Here is a 19,226-nt window from a genome sequence, read left to right as displayed (position 1 = left end):
TTATTGGCTGCGTTTGGCCGAAAATAGCGCTTGTTAGCAAAATGGCGATCGCCATGGCAACCGCCGAAAACTTTTGCTTGTCTTTGGCGACGATACGTTTGCTAACTTCAAAAGTGACGTTTCCCCATACATTTTTTACGATTTTTTAGCAGTGTTAGCACTTCCGGCTAAAATGGCGCCATTTTTCTTACTAGCGCAAAAGCTAGAGCTATTTTCGGCTGAACAAATTCACAAATTTATTCCTGTCATCAACAGCGATTGCACTAATTAATTATTTTATCGTTATTACAATAGGAATCTTTAATTTTCTGGTTAATTTAATCACACACATTAATCTTAATGTTAATCCAATTTTTTTTAATTGGTAACTTTGTAAATGTCACGCACGTCTGGTGACATTTCGGTTTTATTGCTTGCTACATATATAGTGATCTGTGGTTTTATTTGACAGGTACATTGCATGGATCTCGATTGTTTTTAGTATTTTTCCTTTCATTCATAGTTCCGTATCATTAGTTTGGTTTATTTCCTAATGCTATGACAATTACTGAGGCTCTAAGCCTCTATCAACATGGTTCTAAACGCCGCTGTGCAGATGCTGAGGTACGTATTGTTATATTTTATCTAACCTATGTTTCGTAATTTTACCTTGTTTTTCATAGATTTCCCTTGTCCCCGTTGGATATGAAGAGCAGGCATCTTAATTTTGCATAGTTTGATAGATTCGCAAACGGCTTATGTTAATCTGAATCTTGTTTGATTATATCTTAGTGTACACTTACACTGCTACTATCAAATGAGATGACTGTAGAAAACTGGCTTCTGCTATGTATGCATAGAATTCCTCTATGTATGTATGTAACCATGAACCTATCTACTGTAAATCGATAAAGCATACTTGTAAAACTTTGCGTATTCTAGTACACACATAAAAGTGTAACTATTATTATTTTAGACACATTTTCTACCAATTTTAAATGTCCAAAAAGATAGTAAATATTTGTCTCTTGAGTATTACAGGTAGATAGTTCTCTTAAACAAGAAATATAATTTTAAAAGTAATTTTGCAGGGAGGCAGATGAATTGAAGCAGAAGATATTGAAATTCAAAAGTGGAACTTCTATGCTGCAGGAACGAAGCCTGTGGGTCACACAACAGCAATTACAGAAGGTACAAAGCACATCAATAGTAAAAGTTTTTTATTCAGTGCTTAGGCTCTTTCCAGGGCCCTTATACACATGATACACATCCCAAATATAGCTTGCCCTATCACAACATCAGGACAACATATTATTATAAGCTGGTACTGAATAGAAGTGACAGAAGAAACTCAGTCACCTTTAACATTAACCTGAAGAGGTTAAGTTTTTGGGAGATGTGAACTCCATTTTCCTGGAAATTTAAAAGTTGTTGCATTTCAGCAGTAGTATTAAGCCTTTTTTTTGATCACTCACCTATGGCTCAACCTGCATAAATTTTTAGAGATGCATAAGAAAAGCAAGTATAAGGAACCCATATTGTTTTTTTACTATGTAACCAGACCTTTATTCTCTAATGATGGTGTATTTTTTTGTTTGTAGGTTTACCAAAAAGTCCTGGTGCTAGACTTAGACTATGCTCTGGAGAAGAAGGTGGAGCAAGACCTGTGGAATGTGGGCTTCAAGCAACAAATTGAGGCGCTACAAGCCATCTCGAAGGATAGGAAGGCAAGTCTAGTACAATTTTACTAATATTAAAAATGTGTTTTTATGAGAATGTAAGTTTGTTACTCTTTCTTGCAAAACTACTACAATTTTCATAGGTGCTGTGAACAAAAACTAGTAATAAATTGTAAAATTGATAATTCTAAAATGTAAAAGTAAAGAAATGTGCACTTTGAACTATCTTGATATTTTTAATTATGTATGTTGAAATCAGATAACACAAAACATTAGTAGTAATGTTCATTAGATTAATTTTACTGGTAATTAGTAGGTTTGTTAAGAAATTGAAGTTCATTAGCTAATTGAAGAATTTTAATGATTTTGAAATGCATGTTTGATAATGCCTTTAATAATATTTCATAAGAAGAATTTGTATAATACAACAGCAAAATTTTACATTATAGCATTAATGTGCATCATTAATTTGAACTGTTTCATGAATTAATTTATTGTAAACATGACATTTATGTGCCAGAAAACTTTTCAATTTTGTACAGAAGATGAGCTTTTCATTGATTACATAATGACTTGCATAAATAACACTCTAAGAAACATGTTTCTGGGTGTTCTCAATGCACAAGGAGATCGACTACATAATTATTTCTGTTGCAATATTGCCTTTATTACAACTACTTATGTTGCCACAATGAGGGCTATCGTTTTTATACTTAACAGTTGGCACCCCTGGCTATTGACAGGACCTTACTCTACAGTGGCGCCATCTTGATGAGTGCAAATATGATAGTCCTCCTACCACTTTAGCGCTCACAAGTTGGCGCCACTGTCTTCGCTACTAGCAAGTGACAGGACCTTACTCTACAGTGGCGCTAACTGGTGAGCGCTAAAACGATAGCCCTCATTCTTAGCTTGTACAATCAGCGTCAAATAGTTCGTGACACCCAAAGTATCCAAAAAGTTCGCAACACTGCTCAAAAACTGAACTCCGAAGCAAACGTTACTTCGACATTACGTTACTCCGACACTAATAAATATCGACATGACTTTACTTCGACACGTAAGATAGACGTAATATCCTTTGTCTGAGTAGTGTAGTGTCGAAGTTAAGTCATGTCGATATTCAGTACTGTTGGAGTAACGTAATGTCGAAGGAACGTTTGGAGTTTACTTAGATTGCGGACAACCCACCACCACCCATGGCCATACCAACCTTGCGGTTATACTGGCCGAATCGCGGGAGGTGTGCGCGGAATTGCGGCTGCCTACGGCAGATTGCACTCCACCGCACCACACTTCTTGACTCCCTACAAGTTATTTTTCTACGTCCTTGTCCCTATAGTTCAGTTCTCCCCCTTCTGGGGCCTGACATTCACGGCACGGATGGCACGCGCTAGCGGTCCTCCTATGCCAGCCGTACGCAAATTCGCGCAGCCGGGCGAAGTTCGCCTCCGAAGAGACGAGATCGGAGTACCAGGCAGGTCCGGGTCTCTCGAGCACGATTCCCTGAAGCAGAGCTTAGGTAGCGGACACTCAGTTAAGTCCTTGCTTTGCTGGTTGCAGAGCCATCTCCGCAGCGAAGGGCAGGCGATGCTGGCGTGGGTGCTGCAAGCCGCCGCCGGGTTCTACCTCTGCCTGCTCCATCAGATCTGCACCACTTTCAAACTTGACTTGCCATTCAGGTACATTTTGTTGTGACCAGTGTGCCTACCATGAGTTTACGTTAGGTGTGCTCCCTGTCTCATCTGTGTGCTCGCTAGCGACTGCGTAAAAAAATAACATTAATTGTATGGCATATTGTGCAGCGCCCCTAATGGCTACTTTCAAGAAATAAAATCTTCATAGACTTTTTTGACGTACTCGGTAGCAAGCACACCTAACGTAAACTAGGATAACCACACAAAGGATTACTATTTCAATGCCACTTTTAGTTGCAAACATAGTTACAGAAATCGTTTGATAGCTCTGATTTAATTAAACTTCAAAGTACAAAATACACTTATGCACTAGGATGTGATACTTCGCAGTTTTGTCTTGCAAAGTTTGGTTTGCAGCCGTGTAAAGGAGGTCGAATGAATGAATCACCTGACGTAGCAACTGACCTACGAGTATGTCGCCCGACATTGCTTGACATGTTGCCGTTACTTGACATTTGACCCACGACAGACCGTATTTACAAAAAGTTAAACTCTAGTTTAAAATGACATTACAATGTAATTTTAAACAAATATTCATCCTGGTTTTAACTTATAAGTAGGTAATAAAGCCCCTTCTTCTTCTTGTCGTGTCGACAACAAACTTACACAGTGTCAGCCCAAAACTCCGCTACAAGAGTGGCGTTGTCGGTAGCCTTTAAAAATCCTTTAAATCTTCCTGCGTAGGAAAGCCCCTAGTGTATCGCTATCTTCAATCGAATTATACTTTTACATAATCAATCTTCGCTTCTGTTGAACGACTTGTCGTGCAGGGGAAGGTTGAGGGCACAAGAGCGCGCGGCAGGTCCGCCCATGCGCTGGACTGACCAGATCAAAACCGCACTCAATGGTCCACTCCACGATTGCACAAGAAAGGCTGCAGTGCGGGAGGAATGGCGACGGATTGTGAGACTTGCGGACCTGGTGTGACGACTACGACCACTCTGGCAAGAGTGTAGCGACGAAGAAGAAGAATAATCAATCTTGCATCTTAACCAGACGGCGCGCGTCCCTGCTAGGCTGGGTGGAAGGCTGGGGCGCGGGCGAGGCCACCGGCGGCGCGCGTCTGCCGCCGCCTGCCGCCGCGCGGTACATCTGCCAGCACTGCTTAGTACACCTGGGCGACTTGGCGCGCTACAGGCAGCACCTGCGAGTGGCTCATACTTTCTACAGGTAATTTGTAGTGTCACTTCTATGTCAGCCAGGCTTCTCTTTCCAATTGAGTACGTGTCCAGGGCAAACAGGGCTCAATAGGGGTTCTCAAAAACAAATCAGTAATCAGCCAGGTCTCGTTTTTACATCTGCCAGCACTGCCTGGTACACCTGGGCGACTTGGCGCGGTATAGACAGCAGCTGCGAGTGGCTCATACTTTCTACAGGTAATTTGTAGTTAGTTTTTGACGGTTTGGTAAGCTAATGGTCTGGAAGCCCGGCTCCATATTGGAAGCAAGGCCTCCAGCCAGGTCCCGTTTTTACATCTGCCAGCACTGCTTGGGAGACTTGGTGTGCTACAGACAGCAACTACGAACGAGTGGCTCATACTTTTTACAAATGGCAATGCCAGATTTTGTATGGAAAGTGGCGTCTTTTTTTTTTTCGACCAAACTTTGTTTTTTGATTACAAAATAGTGTAATAAACCAAACTTACTATGGCATGTATACCTCTAAACTCAGTCTGAACTGAGTTACGAGCATTAGAAGTTTGATGATTTTCATACTAGATTTGCTTTTTGTGCGCAAGTTTTGTAAGAAATTGCAACAAAATATTGCGCTATTTTTTATTGCTCTGATTCTGCTCCATACTGATTTCTGGAGCCTTTAATGGATGGTATTGTTTGTTTACACATACAATCTCACTATTTTGTTGCAATTTCTTACAAAACTGCGCGCAAAAAGCAAATCTAGTATGAAAATCATCAAACTTCTAATGCTCGTAACTCAGTTCAGACTGAGTTTAGAGGTATACATGTCGTAGTAAGTTTGGTTTATTACACTATTTTGTAATCCAAAAACAAGGTTTAGTCGATGGCCGCGCGAAAAAAAAAGACGCCAATTTCCGGCATTGTCTTTTGTGGTCAGTTTTTGATGGTTTGGCTAGCTAATGGTCTGGGAGCCCACTCCAAAAGTGTCTGTTCCGCATCACAGGAAAAAAGCCCTCATTGACTAGTGATGTATGTTTGCAGGCACGCGCTGGTAGTGTCGGCGCACTCGGGGCAGCCGTACAACCAGCTGGCGCTGGTGGCGTGGCGGCGCGGGCGGCGGCTGGGCGCGCTGTACTGGCACGTGCGCTCGCTGCTCGTGCGCGCGCCCTTCCCGCCCGCGCCCGCCAACCTGGCTCGCACGCTCGCGGCCGCCGCCGGGTCAGTAGTGTCATAGTGTCCGGCCCGCGCTGTGTCGCGCACTCGGGGCAGCCGTACAACCAGCTGGCGCTGGTGGCGTGGCGGCGCGGGCGGCGGCTGGGCGCGCTGTACTGGCACGTGCGCTCGCTGCTCGTGCGCGCGCCCTTCCCGCCCGCGCCCGCCAACCTGGCTCGCACGCTCGCGGCCGCCGCCGGGTCAGTAGTGTCATAGTGTCCGGCCCGCGCTGTGTCGCGCACTCGGGGCAGCCGTACAACCAGCTGGCGCTGGTGGCGTGGCGGCGCGGGCGGCGGCTGGGCGCGCTGTACTGGCACGTGCGCTCGCTGCTCGTGCGCGCGCCCTTCCCGCCCGCGCCCGCCAACCTGGCTCGCACGCTCGCGGCCGCCGCCGGGTCAGTAGTGTCATAGTGTCCGGCCCGCGCTGTGTCGCGCACTCGGGGCAGCCGTACAACCAGCTGGCGCTGGTGGCGTGGCGGCGCGGGCGGCGGCTGGGCGCGCTGTACTGGCACGTGCGCTCGCTGCTCGTGCGCGCGCCCTTCCCGCCCGCGCCCGCCAACCTGGCTCGCACGCTCGCGGCCGCCGCCGGGTCAGTAGTGTCATAGTGTCCGGCCCGCGCTGTGTCGCGCACTCGGGGCAGCCGTACAACCAGCTGGCGCTGGTGGCGTGGCGGCGCGGGCGGCGGCTGGGCGCGCTGTACTGGCACGTGCGCTCGCTGCTCGTGCGCGCGCCCTTCCCGCCCGCGCCCGCCAACCTGGCTCGCACGCTCGCGGCCGCCGCCGGGTCAGTAGTGTCATAGTGTCCGGCCCGCGCTGTGTCGCGCACTCGGGGCAGCCGTACAACCAGCTGGCGCTGGTGGCGTGGCGGCGCGGGCGGCGGCTGGGCGCGCTGTACTGGCACGTGCGCTCGCTGCTCGTGCGCGCGCCCTTCCCGCCCGCGCCCGCCAACCTGGCTCGCACGCTCGCGGCCGCCGCCGGGTCAGTAGTGTCATAGTGTCCGGCCCGCGCTGTGTCGCGCACTCGGGGCAGCCGTACAACCAGCTGGCGCTGGTGGCGTGGCGGCGCGGGCGGCGGCTGGGCGCGCTGTACTGGCACGTGCGCTCGCTGCTCGTGCGCGCGCCCTTCCCGCCCGCGCCCGCCAACCTGGCTCGCACGCTCGCGGCCGCCGCCGGGTCAGTAGTGTCATAGTGTCCGGCCCGCGCTGTGTCGCGCACTCGGGGCAGCCGTACAACCAGCTGGCGCTGGTGGCGTGGCGGCGCGGGCGGCGGCTGGGCGCGCTGTACTGGCACGTGCGCTCGCTGCTCGTGCGCGCGCCCTTCCCGCCCGCGCCCGCCAACCTGGCTCGCACGCTCGCGGCCGCCGCCGGGTCAGTAGTGTCATAGTGTCCGGCCCGCGCTGTGTCGCGCACTCGGGGCAGCCGTACAACCAGCTGGCGCTGGTGGCGTGGCGGCGCGGGCGGCGGCTGGGCGCGCTGTACTGGCACGTGCGCTCGCTGCTCGTGCGCGCGCCCTTCCCGCCCGCGCCCGCCAACCTGGCTCGCACGCTCGCGGCCGCCGCCGGGTCAGTAGTGTCATAGTGTCCGGCCCGCGCTGTGTCGCGCACTCGGGGCAGCCGTACAACCAGCTGGCGCTGGTGGCGTGGCGGCGCGGGCGGCGGCTGGGCGCGCTGTACTGGCACGTGCGCTCGCTGCTCGTGCGCGCGCCCTTCCCGCCCGCGCCCGCCAACCTGGCTCGCACGCTCGCGGCCGCCGCCGGGTCAGTAGTGTCATAGTGTCCGGCCCGCGCTGTGTCGCGCACTCGGGGCAGCCGTACAACCAGCTGGCGCTGGTGGCGTGGCGGCGCGGGCGGCGGCTGGGCGCGCTGTACTGGCACGTGCGCTCGCTGCTCGTGCGCGCGCCCTTCCCGCCCGCGCCCGCCAACCTGGCTCGCACGCTCGCGGCCGCCGCCGGGTCAGTAGTGTCATAGTGCCCGCGTGGAATTTTGTCTGTCACAGAAAAACTTGACCGCGCGCGTCCCTGTTTCAAAAACCGGGGTAAAATCTATCCTATGTCCTTTCCCGGGACTCAAACTATCTCTAGGCCAAATTCCATCAAAATTGGTTCAGTTTAGGTGTGAAAGCAAGACAGACAAACAGAGTTACTTTCGCATTTATAATATTAGTATAAATTTCCCGAGGCACAATTAATGAGTTTTCGTGAAGTGTCATCCTATGCAAACATAACATGCAGATAACCTCTGTTAAAGCCTATGCTAAAACTCGCGCACGCTGCACGCCGCCCGGGTTAGTAGAGCTTTGTATTGTAGGTCACCCGAAGCACAATGATCGAGTCTTCGTGAAGTGTCATCATATGCAAACAAAACACGACGTTTACCTTGTTAGGGCCTACGCTAAAACTCGCGCACGCTGCACGCCGCCGCCGCCGGGTCAGTAGTGCTTTATACGTTACCCAATCACAATGAACGAGTCTTCGTGAAGCGTCATCTTATGCTTGCCTCACCATGTGAGCGTGGGGAGTGTACTACACTCCACGCTACACTCAGTGTAAGCAAAACGCGCCATTTACCTCTGTTAGGGTTTAAACTCGCGCACACTGCACGCCGCCACCGCTGGGTCAGTGCGAACTAAACTAAAGGGAGACGGGAAAAGGGGGCGTGGCCACTGTCGCAGCAATATGCCCAAAAACAGAATGTGTTCTGTTGCTTGCGTCAGTGTGCGTTTGCATCCATTTTTAGGCGAATGAGACATCGGTTTAGGCTACTGATGCAACGAATACGAATATAGTAGACATTTACCGAATATTCGTATTCGGTGAAATAGTAATTACGAATACATACTTTTTTTTTAATTTTGCCACGTTCGTGTGTGTATCCGAACACTATAGCCACGACACGACGGGTAAACCCCGGTCAATAGGTAACAAAGTAGTAAGTAAGTTCTCTTCCGGAATTTGACGGTCAATTGTACAAACGTATTTAGTTTTGTGTTTAGTTAAAAAGTAAAGTGATACAATAACAAAAAAATTCCATTTGTAAATTTTAATTACTAAAACAATAACCATAATAAAAAGAGTAAAATGTATGAATATTTCATGACTATGTAGAGATATTCGTATTCGTATTCGCTGAATAGTAGATTCAATATTCGTATTCGTAAAAGTAGTATTCGTTGCATCACAATCTGGAACGGATGCCCGTTCCGTGCACACTCGCAAGTTTCAGCGTAGGCCCTTGTAGTAATGTAGAACAGCGTATGTTTTATGTATTGATCTACAAATTCACAGGTTATGTTATACTAAACCGAAGTTTTAGCGTAGGCCCTTAAAGTAGGTACTGTAAAACAGCGAATGTTTTATGTATTGGTCTTCAAATAAATAAAGGTTATGTTATACTAAACCGATTTCTTTTTACAGCGGCAGCCTCAGCACTCTACCCGTGCTTCCCGGAGTCAGCGGCCCGAACGGCGCGCTCGCGGCGGGCGGGCGGCTGCACGCGTCCGGCTACGTCACCGCGCTCATCCGGGCCACGCATATGATACACAACGTGGAGCAGTGAGTATAAAGCCACAATAGTATACAGGGTGGAAACGATAAGTGATCTCATTCGATTATTTCTAAACTATACAAGATATCGAAAAACTGGTTACTAATCCTGAAAGTGCTTCACAAGCTCTATCCAACGGTACCAATATTAGGTTACAGAATTAGCTGGATCTAATATCTGAAAATGTAATGTTTTCAGCCTCCATACTAAATGTATGCCAGCCAAACAATAATAGAAGTATTAAATTTTTTTATTAAATAATAAACACTTAAAATGAACTCGTAAATTGCATTTTTATTTAAAATTGTTCTTGGAAAACATTGGTTTTAGGCTTTACTTGCTATAATATTAACAAGACATGAGTGCCATGACTGTGGCTGTACTAAATGTATGGAAGTTGGAAATATTGAATTTTTGAATGGATCTAGTTTATTTTGTAACCTGTTACTATTACCGTTGGATAGAGCTCGTGAAGCACTTTCAGGATCGGTAACCAGTTTTTGAATATCTTGTGTAGTTTTTAATATTATGTGGTTTTACTAAATGTATGGAAGCTGGAAACATTGAATTTTCGGATAGATCCAGTTTATTATGTAACCTATTATTGGTACCGTTTGAAAGAGCCTGTAAAGCACTTTCAGAATCAGTAATCAGTTTTTCGATATCTTGTATAGTTTAGAAATAATCGAGTGAGATCACTTAACGTTTCCACCCTGTATGTACTCCGTACAGAAAGTTTTCTTCGCGAAGGTGTCTAAAAAAATAACTACTCAATGTCGTCATAGCTTGACCCAGAGTCGAGCGCCGTTTCGTTTACATTCATCAGTGATCGGTACTGTGCCGATGCGGTAAGGTTGACTGCTACAAGCAACTACTGTGTCGCCAACTAGCGCACCGCACGCGTATTTTGTATTGTGTCAAACAAGGCCGTTTGTTTCTTTAATAAAGATAATTTTCTTCTTTCTAAAGCGAATATTTTTTTACAATGCGTGAAGAATACGCGTGCCGCTGATGCGTAACATTGTTGTCGAGCATGTGGAGAACATACAGAGTCCATGAAACGCTTACTGTGCGAATGCTACGCGTTAGCAAGAACAAAGATGGATCTGCTGGGGTCGGCATATGCGGCACCAGAAGACTATAGGTTCCTCTCACCTGGGCATTTAAATCTCCTAATGGATAGGATTTTTTTGGATAATAGAGAATAAGGAAGCACAAAAGATCCCATGCTTACATGCTTAGGATAACGATTAAGATCACGTTGTTGTTTGATAATTCTTTAAAAATGCATTCGTCCTCAGAAATCCTTCAGTAGCCTAATAATTTCTTTTCGTTCCAGACTGGAGACCGCCGAGACGATAGTAGAGTCCCTCAACTCGTCGCTGACAGCTCTCATAGCCACCGACAGCTTTGAGTCCATGACGTTGATCAAGGTTAGTACTAAACCGTCAATTTTGAGCATTAGAGAGAGAGTCATCCTCCTGCATTGGAAGCTAAATGATTGTCAATGTAGAATAGGGATGACGAACCACTAGGCCAATATTTAGGGCACGTCACCAACCACAAAATTCACTACGAAATCAAATACATAGTAAATAATGTGTATGGATGGAATGAGAGCTATAGTATTTGCCCTCATCAGTTGGTTACCATAAAATAAGGTCCTGTCACTCTCCTCATTGATAGCATTAGGTGTTATTTAATGGCACGGTTACATCAAAAATTTTTTTTTAGAGAAGTGGCACGTTGATACTTAAAAAGTTCGCCAGCCCAGCCGGGCTAGGATGCGCGCCATGATTAAATCTTATCTATGATATTAGACGACAAATGTATGGGCTTATCAATCGTGAAATCGATAAAACGGCGCGATAAACGCTTTCGCGACGCGCATCCTAGGCCTACTGGTGTAGAGTATTGGTAACGTGGCACACGTTTACAGATGAGCTGCGTGCTGATATGGCTGGTACACTCATCTAACGAAGACTTCAAAGTGGATCGCGCCGCATTGAGCGACGGCGAGGCACAAGCGGCGCGTCTGAGCGAGGAGTTGTCGGCGGCCGCCGTGTTGGCTCTCCTACTACCCGCATATACGCTTCAGGCGCCACCGGAGCGAGCGTTGCCTGCGCGTGAGTGTCATACAATACGCCTGGTCCGTGAGCACGTAGAATTTTGTCCAATGACCCCAAGCTATCCATCCTTATCGCTCGCGCGTAATTATGTTGCTGTCGCGCTCGCACACTCACTGCGGGCGCGCGTCGCACAGTCGCGACAGCAATATAATTACGCGCGAGCGATAAGGATGGGTAGCTTGGGTCATTGGACAAAATTCTACGTGTTCACGGACCAGGCTTTAGCTCTATTGTCCTTGCACGGGAGCTCAAAGTGGATCGCTCTTCATGGCGAGGCACAAGCGGCGCTGCTGAGCGAAGAGTTGGCGGCGGCCGCCATGTTGGCTCTCCTACTACCCGCCTATACGCTGCAGGCGCCGCCGGAGCGAGCGCTGCCTGCGCGTGAGTGTATACAATACTAGCTTTAATGTCCTCGCACGAGAGCTCAAATTAAGTGGATCGCGCTGCATTGCGCGAGGAACTGACGGCGACCGCCATGTTGGATCTATTACTGCCTGCCTACACGCTGCAGGCGCCGCCGGAGCGGGCGCTGCCTGCGCGTGATTGTCATACAATACTAGCTCTATTGTCCTTGCACGAGAGCTCAAATTTGATCGCGCTGCATTGCGAGGCACAAGCGGCGCGTCTGAGCGAGGAACTGACGGCGACCGCCATGTTGGATCTATTACTGCCTGCCTAGAGCAGGCGCTGCCTGCGCGTGAGTGTCATACGATACTAGCTGTTCTTCAAAGACCCTACTTTAAGAAAAACATACCTTTCTATCTTCTCGTGTGGATTTCATGCCTGGAATTTGAATCCGGCTCGAAGGACCATGTAGCACGATGTTGTGTGTGAGCTTATTTTGAGTGGTAGACAGAAACGCAGCAGTTTTCTATTGTACTATTTATTTATAAACACACTTAAGAACGTACTTCTTAATTTAGTGGATTAAAATTGAAGAGGTAGTGTTGTTGTAAAATCCGGTTGCCGAGCACGTAAAATTTCGTCCAATGACCCCAAGCTACCCATCCTTAACGCTCGCGCCTCATTGTATTGCTGTCGCGACTGTGCGACGGGCGGCCGCAGTGAGTGTGCGAGCGTGACAGCAATATAATTAAGCGCGAGCGATAAGGATGGGTAGCTTGAGGTCATTGGACGAAATACTACATGCTCGGCAACCGGACTTTAGTGTAAATCGGAGCTAGAATAGTCGGAAATAAAGTCGTACTAACTACTAATTTATTGTTTTTGTTCCAGTGAAAGTGTGGCTGCAATGGTGCGTGCAGCACGTGGAATTCGTGCGGGGCGCCGCGTGGCGCGCGCGGGCGGCGCTGTGGCCGGCGCTCGCGCACACGCTCAACGCGCTGGCGCCGCTCGCGGGTCATGTCACGCCGCACGCTGCGTGTAAGTTATCATTATCTTTATGGCGACAGTGCACTCGGCCTGTCTCGTGGTGTCTCGGCGAGAGTGCACTGTCGCCATTACAGCATAGTCTATTACTCCATACTGTCCTGTCACGCGCAAGCGGCGCTGTGGCCGGCGCTCACGCTGGCGCCGCTGGCGGGTCATATCACGCCGCACGCTGCGTGTTAGTTATCATTGTCTTTAGGGCGGCAGTGCACTCACTCTGTCTCGTGGTGAAGTGCACTGTCGCTATTACTCCATACTCTCGTCTGTGACGCGCGGGCGGCGCTGTGGCCGGCGCTCGCGCACACGCTAAACGCGCTGGCGCCGCTAGCGGGTCACGTCACGCCGCACGCTGCGTGTAAGTTATCGTTATTTATTTATTTGATCACCAACAAGGTTACATTGCAGCGTTCACAAAAATAACTTACAAAAATGACATTTGTTAAATGCAAACTTCATTAAAGGTGAAAACAACATGCATTAGAGACTAAAGCAACAGCAATTAGGGGTTAAAGAACTGAAAATAGTTAATATGGTGTAAAGAAGTCCCTATACTTGTTCAAATCGACGAGATTTGTCCAAGCATGTGGACTAGCATGTGGATTATCTTTAGGGCAGCAGTGCACTCTCGCTGTCACCCTGTCTAGTGGCGAGAGTGCACTGTCGCTATTACTGCATAGCCTATTTACTCCATACTCTCGTCTGTGACGCGCGGGCGGCGCTGTGGCCGGCGCTCGCTCACACGCTCAACGCGCTGGCGCCGCTAGCGGGTCATATCACGCCGCACGCTGCGTGTAAGTTATCATTATTTATTTATTTGATCACCAACAAGGTTACGTTGTAGCTTTCACAAAAATAACTTACAAAAATGACATTCGTTAAATGCAAACTTCATTAAAGGTGAAAACAACATGCATTAGAGACTAAAGCAACAGCAATTAGGTTAAAGAACTGAAAAAGGTTAATTAATATGGTGTAAAGAAGTCCCTATGCTTCAAAATGTTCAAATCGGCGAGATTTGTCCAAGCATGTGGATTATCTTAAGGCATTAGTGCACTCTCGCTGTCACCCTGTCTAGTGGCGAGAGTGCACTGTCGCCATTACAGCATAGTCTGCTACTCCATACCTTCGTCTGTGACGCGCGGGCGGCGCTGTGGCCGGTGCTCGCGCACACGCTTGACGCGCTGGCGCCGCTCGCGTGTCATATCACTCCGCACGCTGCGTGTGTGTTATCATTATTTATTTATTTGATCACCAACAATATTACATTGCAGCGTTCACAAAAATAACTTACAAAAATGACACTTGTTAAATGCAAAGGTGAAAATAACATACATTAGAGACTAAAGCAACAGCAATTATTTATTTTATTTATTTATTAGGTACACCAACAAAGTCACATACACAATACAGTTCATACATTTTAACATGGTTTAACACATGATACGTATATGACCTCAATTACAGGTATACACAGCATTTCTTTTTGCAATGTTAGGGTAATTATACACTAGTAAAAACAAAAATCGATTGAATAGAGTCTAGAGTTTAAGCACCGAACAATATAAAGGACTTAGTAATTGTTGCAATTAGGGGTTAAAGAACTGAAAATAGTTAATATGGTGTAAAGAAGTCCCTATACTTGTTCAAATCGGCGAGATTTGTCAAAGCATGTGGATTATCTTTAGGGCAGCAGTGCACTCTCGCACTCGGCCTGTCTTGGCGAGAGTGCACTCTTGCCATTACTGCATAACTTATTACTCCATACTCTCCTGCTGGCGCCGCTCGCGGGTCACGTCACGCCGCACTCTGCGTGTGAGTTATCATCTCCTTTCCAGGATAGTCTTCATAAATCTCCCAACACCTCGTATAAAGTGAGTGTCCGAGCGCGACAGAAATATAATTACGCGCGAGCGATAAGGATAGGAAGCTTGGGGTCATTGTACGAAATTCTATCTGCTCGGTGACAGGACTTTAGCTTAAACGTAGGCCCTCGCCTACGCTAAAACGTGCGCAGGGGCACGTTCCCGCTTCGAACTTTTGGCCTGCTCCCCGCCGCGCGTGTAGAATCCCGTTTCACGCGTCCACACTGCGATACTCATATTTTTCGATATAGACACGGGTGCATACGCCCATTATAAGCTTTAACGTAGGCTCTTAACCACCATTTTAGCCACAGGGTCTAGGCCTCCCCCAATGATTTTCACGTCGCCCGGTTGGTAGCGGCCTGCATCCAGCGCCTTCCTGCTACCTCCATGAGGTCGTCGGTCCACCTTGTGGATGTCCAGACCAGAACCTTGCTGCCCCTTCGGCCGTCAGTTCTGCGTACTATATACCCTCCCTATTGCCATTATGTTTTTACAGCTGCGTATTACGTTCTGGGAATATTTAAAAAAAGAAATATTTTTTTATTTAGTCCTAAATCCTTATTAAGACTACAACATCATACTTTGTTTAATTTGAACCAAAATATCAGCCACAGTTTAAGACTTATTTAAACTCTTTCTACAGACGAAACAGTGCCTCTCCCAGAAGACGAGGAGCTTCACGGGTTTTTACCTTTAGAAGAGGAGCTGAAACCGCTGCGGTTCGCCAACCACGCCGCCTGGGACGCGTACGGAGGCCGCGTGCCCGACGTGCCGGAATCCGCGCCCGATGACGAGTGAGTTGTTGTAAAACTTGTATAGAAAACACATAAAAGAGTTACTGTGTATTCTGATTCTTCTTCTTATCGTGTCGATAACAAACCTACACAGTGTCAGCCCAAAACTCCGTTACAAGAGTGGCGTTGTCAGCAGCATTCATTAAATATCTTTAAATAAACACACAGCGCTATCTAGCCCCACAGTAAGCAATTTTTAATTCTATTGGAAACTGAGTCCACAGTTTTAGATCTGAAGGCAAGGCGTCATGACAGATTAGAACCTCGTGCTCTTTTAATCAGGTTTGGTGGGACAGTTCAGTATAGATCATCCCAACTAATATTATAAATGCGAAAGTAACTCTGTCTGTCTGTCTGTCTGTTACGCTTTCCCGCTTAAACCTCGCAACCGATTTTGATGAAATTTGGCATAGAGATAGTTTGAGTCCCGGGAAAGAACATAGGATAGTTTTTATCCCGGTTTTTGAAACAGGGACGCGCGCGATAAAGTTTTTCTGTGACAGACAAAATTCCACGCGGGCGAAGCCGCGGGCGGAAAGCTAGTCTATAATAATCCTCGTGTTGTCGTGTAATCCGACTTGTGTCATGTCACGATTTTCGCTGAGCGGGCGCCTTTTCAGCATGGCTCAGTAATGTGAACCTCTGTACAATGTACATGTATGCATATAAATGTTAATGCTGAATAAAGGTATTCTATTCTATTCTAACATATCTATTTATTTTATTGTATAACAGCCCCCCAGCCGAAGTCCCTGCGAGCTGTCTTAGCAGTGAGCCGGAATTGGAGCGGCGGTTGCGCGCACTACGGTTGGTGCGACTGGGCCGTCGCCTGGCTGATATGTTTCCCGAACACCTGCAGTGCAAGTGAGTCTTTGATTTGTATTCTATTTGTGTCACGATATTTATTTGCAGTTTCTGGTCGAAGGATAACCACTTGGACATTTGGAAAAGGACCAATAAGTTTTTGAGTCAATTTACAAATACCTAATCCACTTGTTTTTTATGTTTTCTATTACTACTTCTGCCTAGGATTCGTGCCACTAAATAATTGACAAATTTGATTCTACGACGACAAATAATTGTCTTATCCTAAAATCGATGAGATGAATTCAGCTAGCGTAGGCTATGATGATATATGTACGGCAGCAATGAAATGTTGTGCTGAATATCTTGCCCCAGCTCTATCATATATTATAAATCTGTGCCTAAGTCAAGGAATATTCCCTGAAGCCTTTAAGACCTCTATAATAAAGCCTGTCTTTAAAAAAGGCGATAGAACTAATATGGTTAATTATAGACCTATAGCTCTTATACCTGTACTGTCAAAAGTCTTTGAAAGGGCAATATACACTAGAATTAACAAATTTTTTGAAAAACACAATGTATTCACCTCACATCAATACGGTTTTCGACAAAACAAATCCACAAATATGGCCATACATAATTTATTGAAACTCGTAACTGACTCTATAGACGAAAGGCAAAAAATATGTGCAGTATTTATGGACATGTCAAAAGCCTTTGATTATGTCAAGCACGACTTACTATTACATAAACTTCACCACTATGGCATACGTGGAATTGCTCTGAATCTAATAGAATCGTACCTTAGTAATAGAAAGCAGCTCACTACTATGAAAAACATTGAAATAAACGAACAAATGCCACTAGAAAAAGAATATCAGTCCCTGTGTAGAGATGTAGAGTACGGTGTTCCACAAGGAACGATACTCGGTCCCCTCTTATTCATAATATACATCAATGATTTGCCGACCTGTATCAAATATCCTATGACTTTATTTGCCGATGACTGCACAATTTTAATAAAATGTAAAAATATTTTGACATATGAAAATGAAATTACCATGACTCTTAATAATGTAATTGAATGGCTTGACATGAATAATCTTAACATAAATATTGACAAAACAAAAATAATTCACTTCCGACAATATACCCACCTAACTTGACTATACGGTGCAATAACCAAATTGTAGAATCAGTTGACTCTACAAAGTTCTTAGGTATACACATAGATTATCAAACAAGATGGACGACACATATTAACGACCTGTGCACACGCATCAACAAGTTTGTATATGCATTAAAAACATTATCCAGAATAGCAAATCTAGAAACGGTACTAACAGCTTACCACGGATATGTCTCATCTATTTTAAGATACGGAATTATTTTCTGGGGCAACTGCACCGATAAACTGCAAGTTTTCAGAGCTCAAAAGAAATGCATCAGAGCTATAAAATCCTTGAAGTGGAGGGACAGCTGCAAACCACACTTCAAGGAATTAAGAATACTAACTGTTCCCTCGCTCTACATTTACGAGACTGCGGTCTTTGTCAAGAGAAATCTACATCTGTTTCCCACTCTATCCAGTAGACGTCTTATCACAGAATAATAATAAGTACTACGTACAGAAGTTTTACTTCGCGAAGGTATTTAAAAAAATGTATGCTCAATGTCATTTACAATATGGTGTAATTTGGCCTGTCTCAAGAGTCAAGCACCATTTTGTTGACAAACGTCAGTGATCGGCACTGCGCCGAAGCTATAGGGCTGACTTCGGTAAAATGATGTGACGTGAGGTGCCAAACTGCGGAAAATGGCGGAGGAAATACATGATTTAGCATGAATAATATTAACTATTTATTTACCTCTCAGTGTCTTGAGGCAACTTAAAAAAGTACATTCTGTGTTTTTATTATTATTTAGGCAGTTAAATACTGCACAGTATTAAGTACACCATTTTCTTCCATCATACACAAGAATACGCGTGCGTGAGTCAATGTTCGCTCGTATGTGAGACCTTGTCGAATAGTATCCTGTAGGTGGGCCATCGTGCGTGTTTTGTTTTCGATGTAAACTCGCGGAGATGAACAGGCCTGGTCTTATGCACACTTTAAGCGACCAACCAACTTTTTACCAACTTGTCAAACCGCGTTAAAAAGGAAAAGCTTTTACTGTATGGCTCCTAAAGTTTATAATAAATTGCCAAAAAAGTTAAGAGACGCCAGCTTGAACACTTTTCGCAAAGAACTATTTACCCTTTTAATAAGAAAATCATATTATACATTAACTGAATATTTGACTGATACTAATTTGTAATATAATTTTGACATGATAGTTTTGTAAGCATTAAATTTAAATTCTAAAAATTGACATTGAATTATTATGTTATGTAACTATTAATTTTTGTTTGTATCTTTATATGGGACTTATAATTTGTATGCCACTCATAGGCCAAACATAGAGCTCTACCCATTATTATGTACATGATTTCTACATTTACCTATGTTTTACAAATAAATGATTTGATTTGATTTGATTTGAATGATGAGATTTTTTTTTATTGTGATCCACATTCTACTTCTAGGCTAGCGTGCAGCTAGCATAGAATGCGGCGTGCTCTTTTTGACTTATTTGCTAAACATACTTCATTTGGTAAATGCACGAAAGAGTTGCGTAGATGTTTTTGCCAAATCAAATAATTTATTTGTAAAACACAGGTGACGAAATTCAAAAATTATGTCGCTAAAAATGTTTTATAGTGAAGAAGACGGCGTCCGCTTCACCGCGACATCCGTAGGAGGTGAACAGCTGTCGGCCGCGCTGGCCGAGCTGTCGCTTGCACGCGCCGCCGGCGGGGAGGGGGCCGACGAGGGGGAGGGGGAAGGGGAAGACGACAGCGACGACGAGCCCGAGCGCGCGCCGCCGCCTATTGTGATCTCAGAGGCCGACTTCAGGGAGAAGGGTGAGTAGAAATGTCATACATATTAGATAAAGGGTTC

At 46.1% G+C, this 19,226-nt stretch overlaps 2 protein-coding genes across 2 annotated transcripts; both read left to right on the top strand.

Moving 5' to 3' along the window:
- The first annotated feature begins 444 nt into the window (after positions 1–444).
- LOC135078078 (nonsense-mediated mRNA decay factor SMG7-like) lies at positions 445–7,648 on the top strand. Its single transcript, XM_063972647.1, has 7 exons — positions 445–603; positions 1,071–1,170; positions 1,581–1,706; positions 3,222–3,340; positions 4,352–4,525; positions 4,639–4,731; positions 5,536–7,648. Exons 1-7 carry the CDS (start codon positions 572–574, stop codon positions 5,726–5,728), a joined length of 837 nt encoding a protein of 278 aa, XP_063828717.1. The 5' UTR covers positions 445–571; the 3' UTR covers positions 5,729–7,648.
- A 511-nt stretch (positions 7,649–8,159) lies between these two features.
- Positions 8,160–19,197, top strand: LOC135078068 (uncharacterized). Its single transcript, XM_063972636.1, has 10 exons — positions 8,160–8,173; positions 9,114–9,251; positions 10,583–10,676; positions 11,183–11,369; positions 12,609–12,755; positions 12,877–12,937; positions 12,995–13,116; positions 15,270–15,420; positions 16,156–16,284; positions 18,987–19,197. Exons 1-10 carry the CDS (start codon positions 8,160–8,162, stop codon positions 19,195–19,197), a joined length of 1,254 nt encoding a protein of 417 aa, XP_063828706.1.
- Positions 19,198–19,226: the final 29 nt, after the last annotated feature.

Source organism: Ostrinia nubilalis, chromosome 2, assembly GCF_963855985.1.
Source record: "Ostrinia nubilalis chromosome 2, ilOstNubi1.1, whole genome shotgun sequence".
In the NCBI taxonomy this organism is placed as follows: Eukaryota; Metazoa; Arthropoda; class Insecta; order Lepidoptera; family Crambidae; genus Ostrinia; species Ostrinia nubilalis.
Note: the sequence above shows the minus strand (reverse complement) of the source record. Positions and strands in the feature narration are given on the sequence as shown.

What these genes read in the sequence shown, in the direction of transcription:
- LOC135078078 (XM_063972647.1), top strand. Translation starts at nt 572, where the DNA reads ATGGTTCTAAACGCCGCTGTGCAGATGCTGAG. An exon ending in CACAACAGCAATTACAGAAG is followed by an intron (nt 1,171 to 1,580) that starts GTACAAAGCACA and finishes TTTTGTTTGTAG; the next exon opens with GTTTACCAAAAAGTCCTGGT. An exon ending in CCATCTCGAAGGATAGGAAG is followed by an intron (nt 1,707 to 3,221) that starts GCAAGTCTAGTA and finishes TGCTGGTTGCAG; the next exon opens with AGCCATCTCCGCAGCGAAGG.
- LOC135078068 (XM_063972636.1), top strand. An exon ending in CATATCACGCCGCACGCTGC is followed by an intron (nt 12,938 to 12,994) that starts GTGTTAGTTATC and finishes CTCGTGGTGAAG; the next exon opens with TGCACTGTCGCTATTACTCC. An exon ending in CGTCACGCCGCACGCTGCGT is followed by an intron (nt 13,117 to 15,269) that starts GTAAGTTATCGT and finishes CTCTTTCTACAG; the next exon opens with ACGAAACAGTGCCTCTCCCA.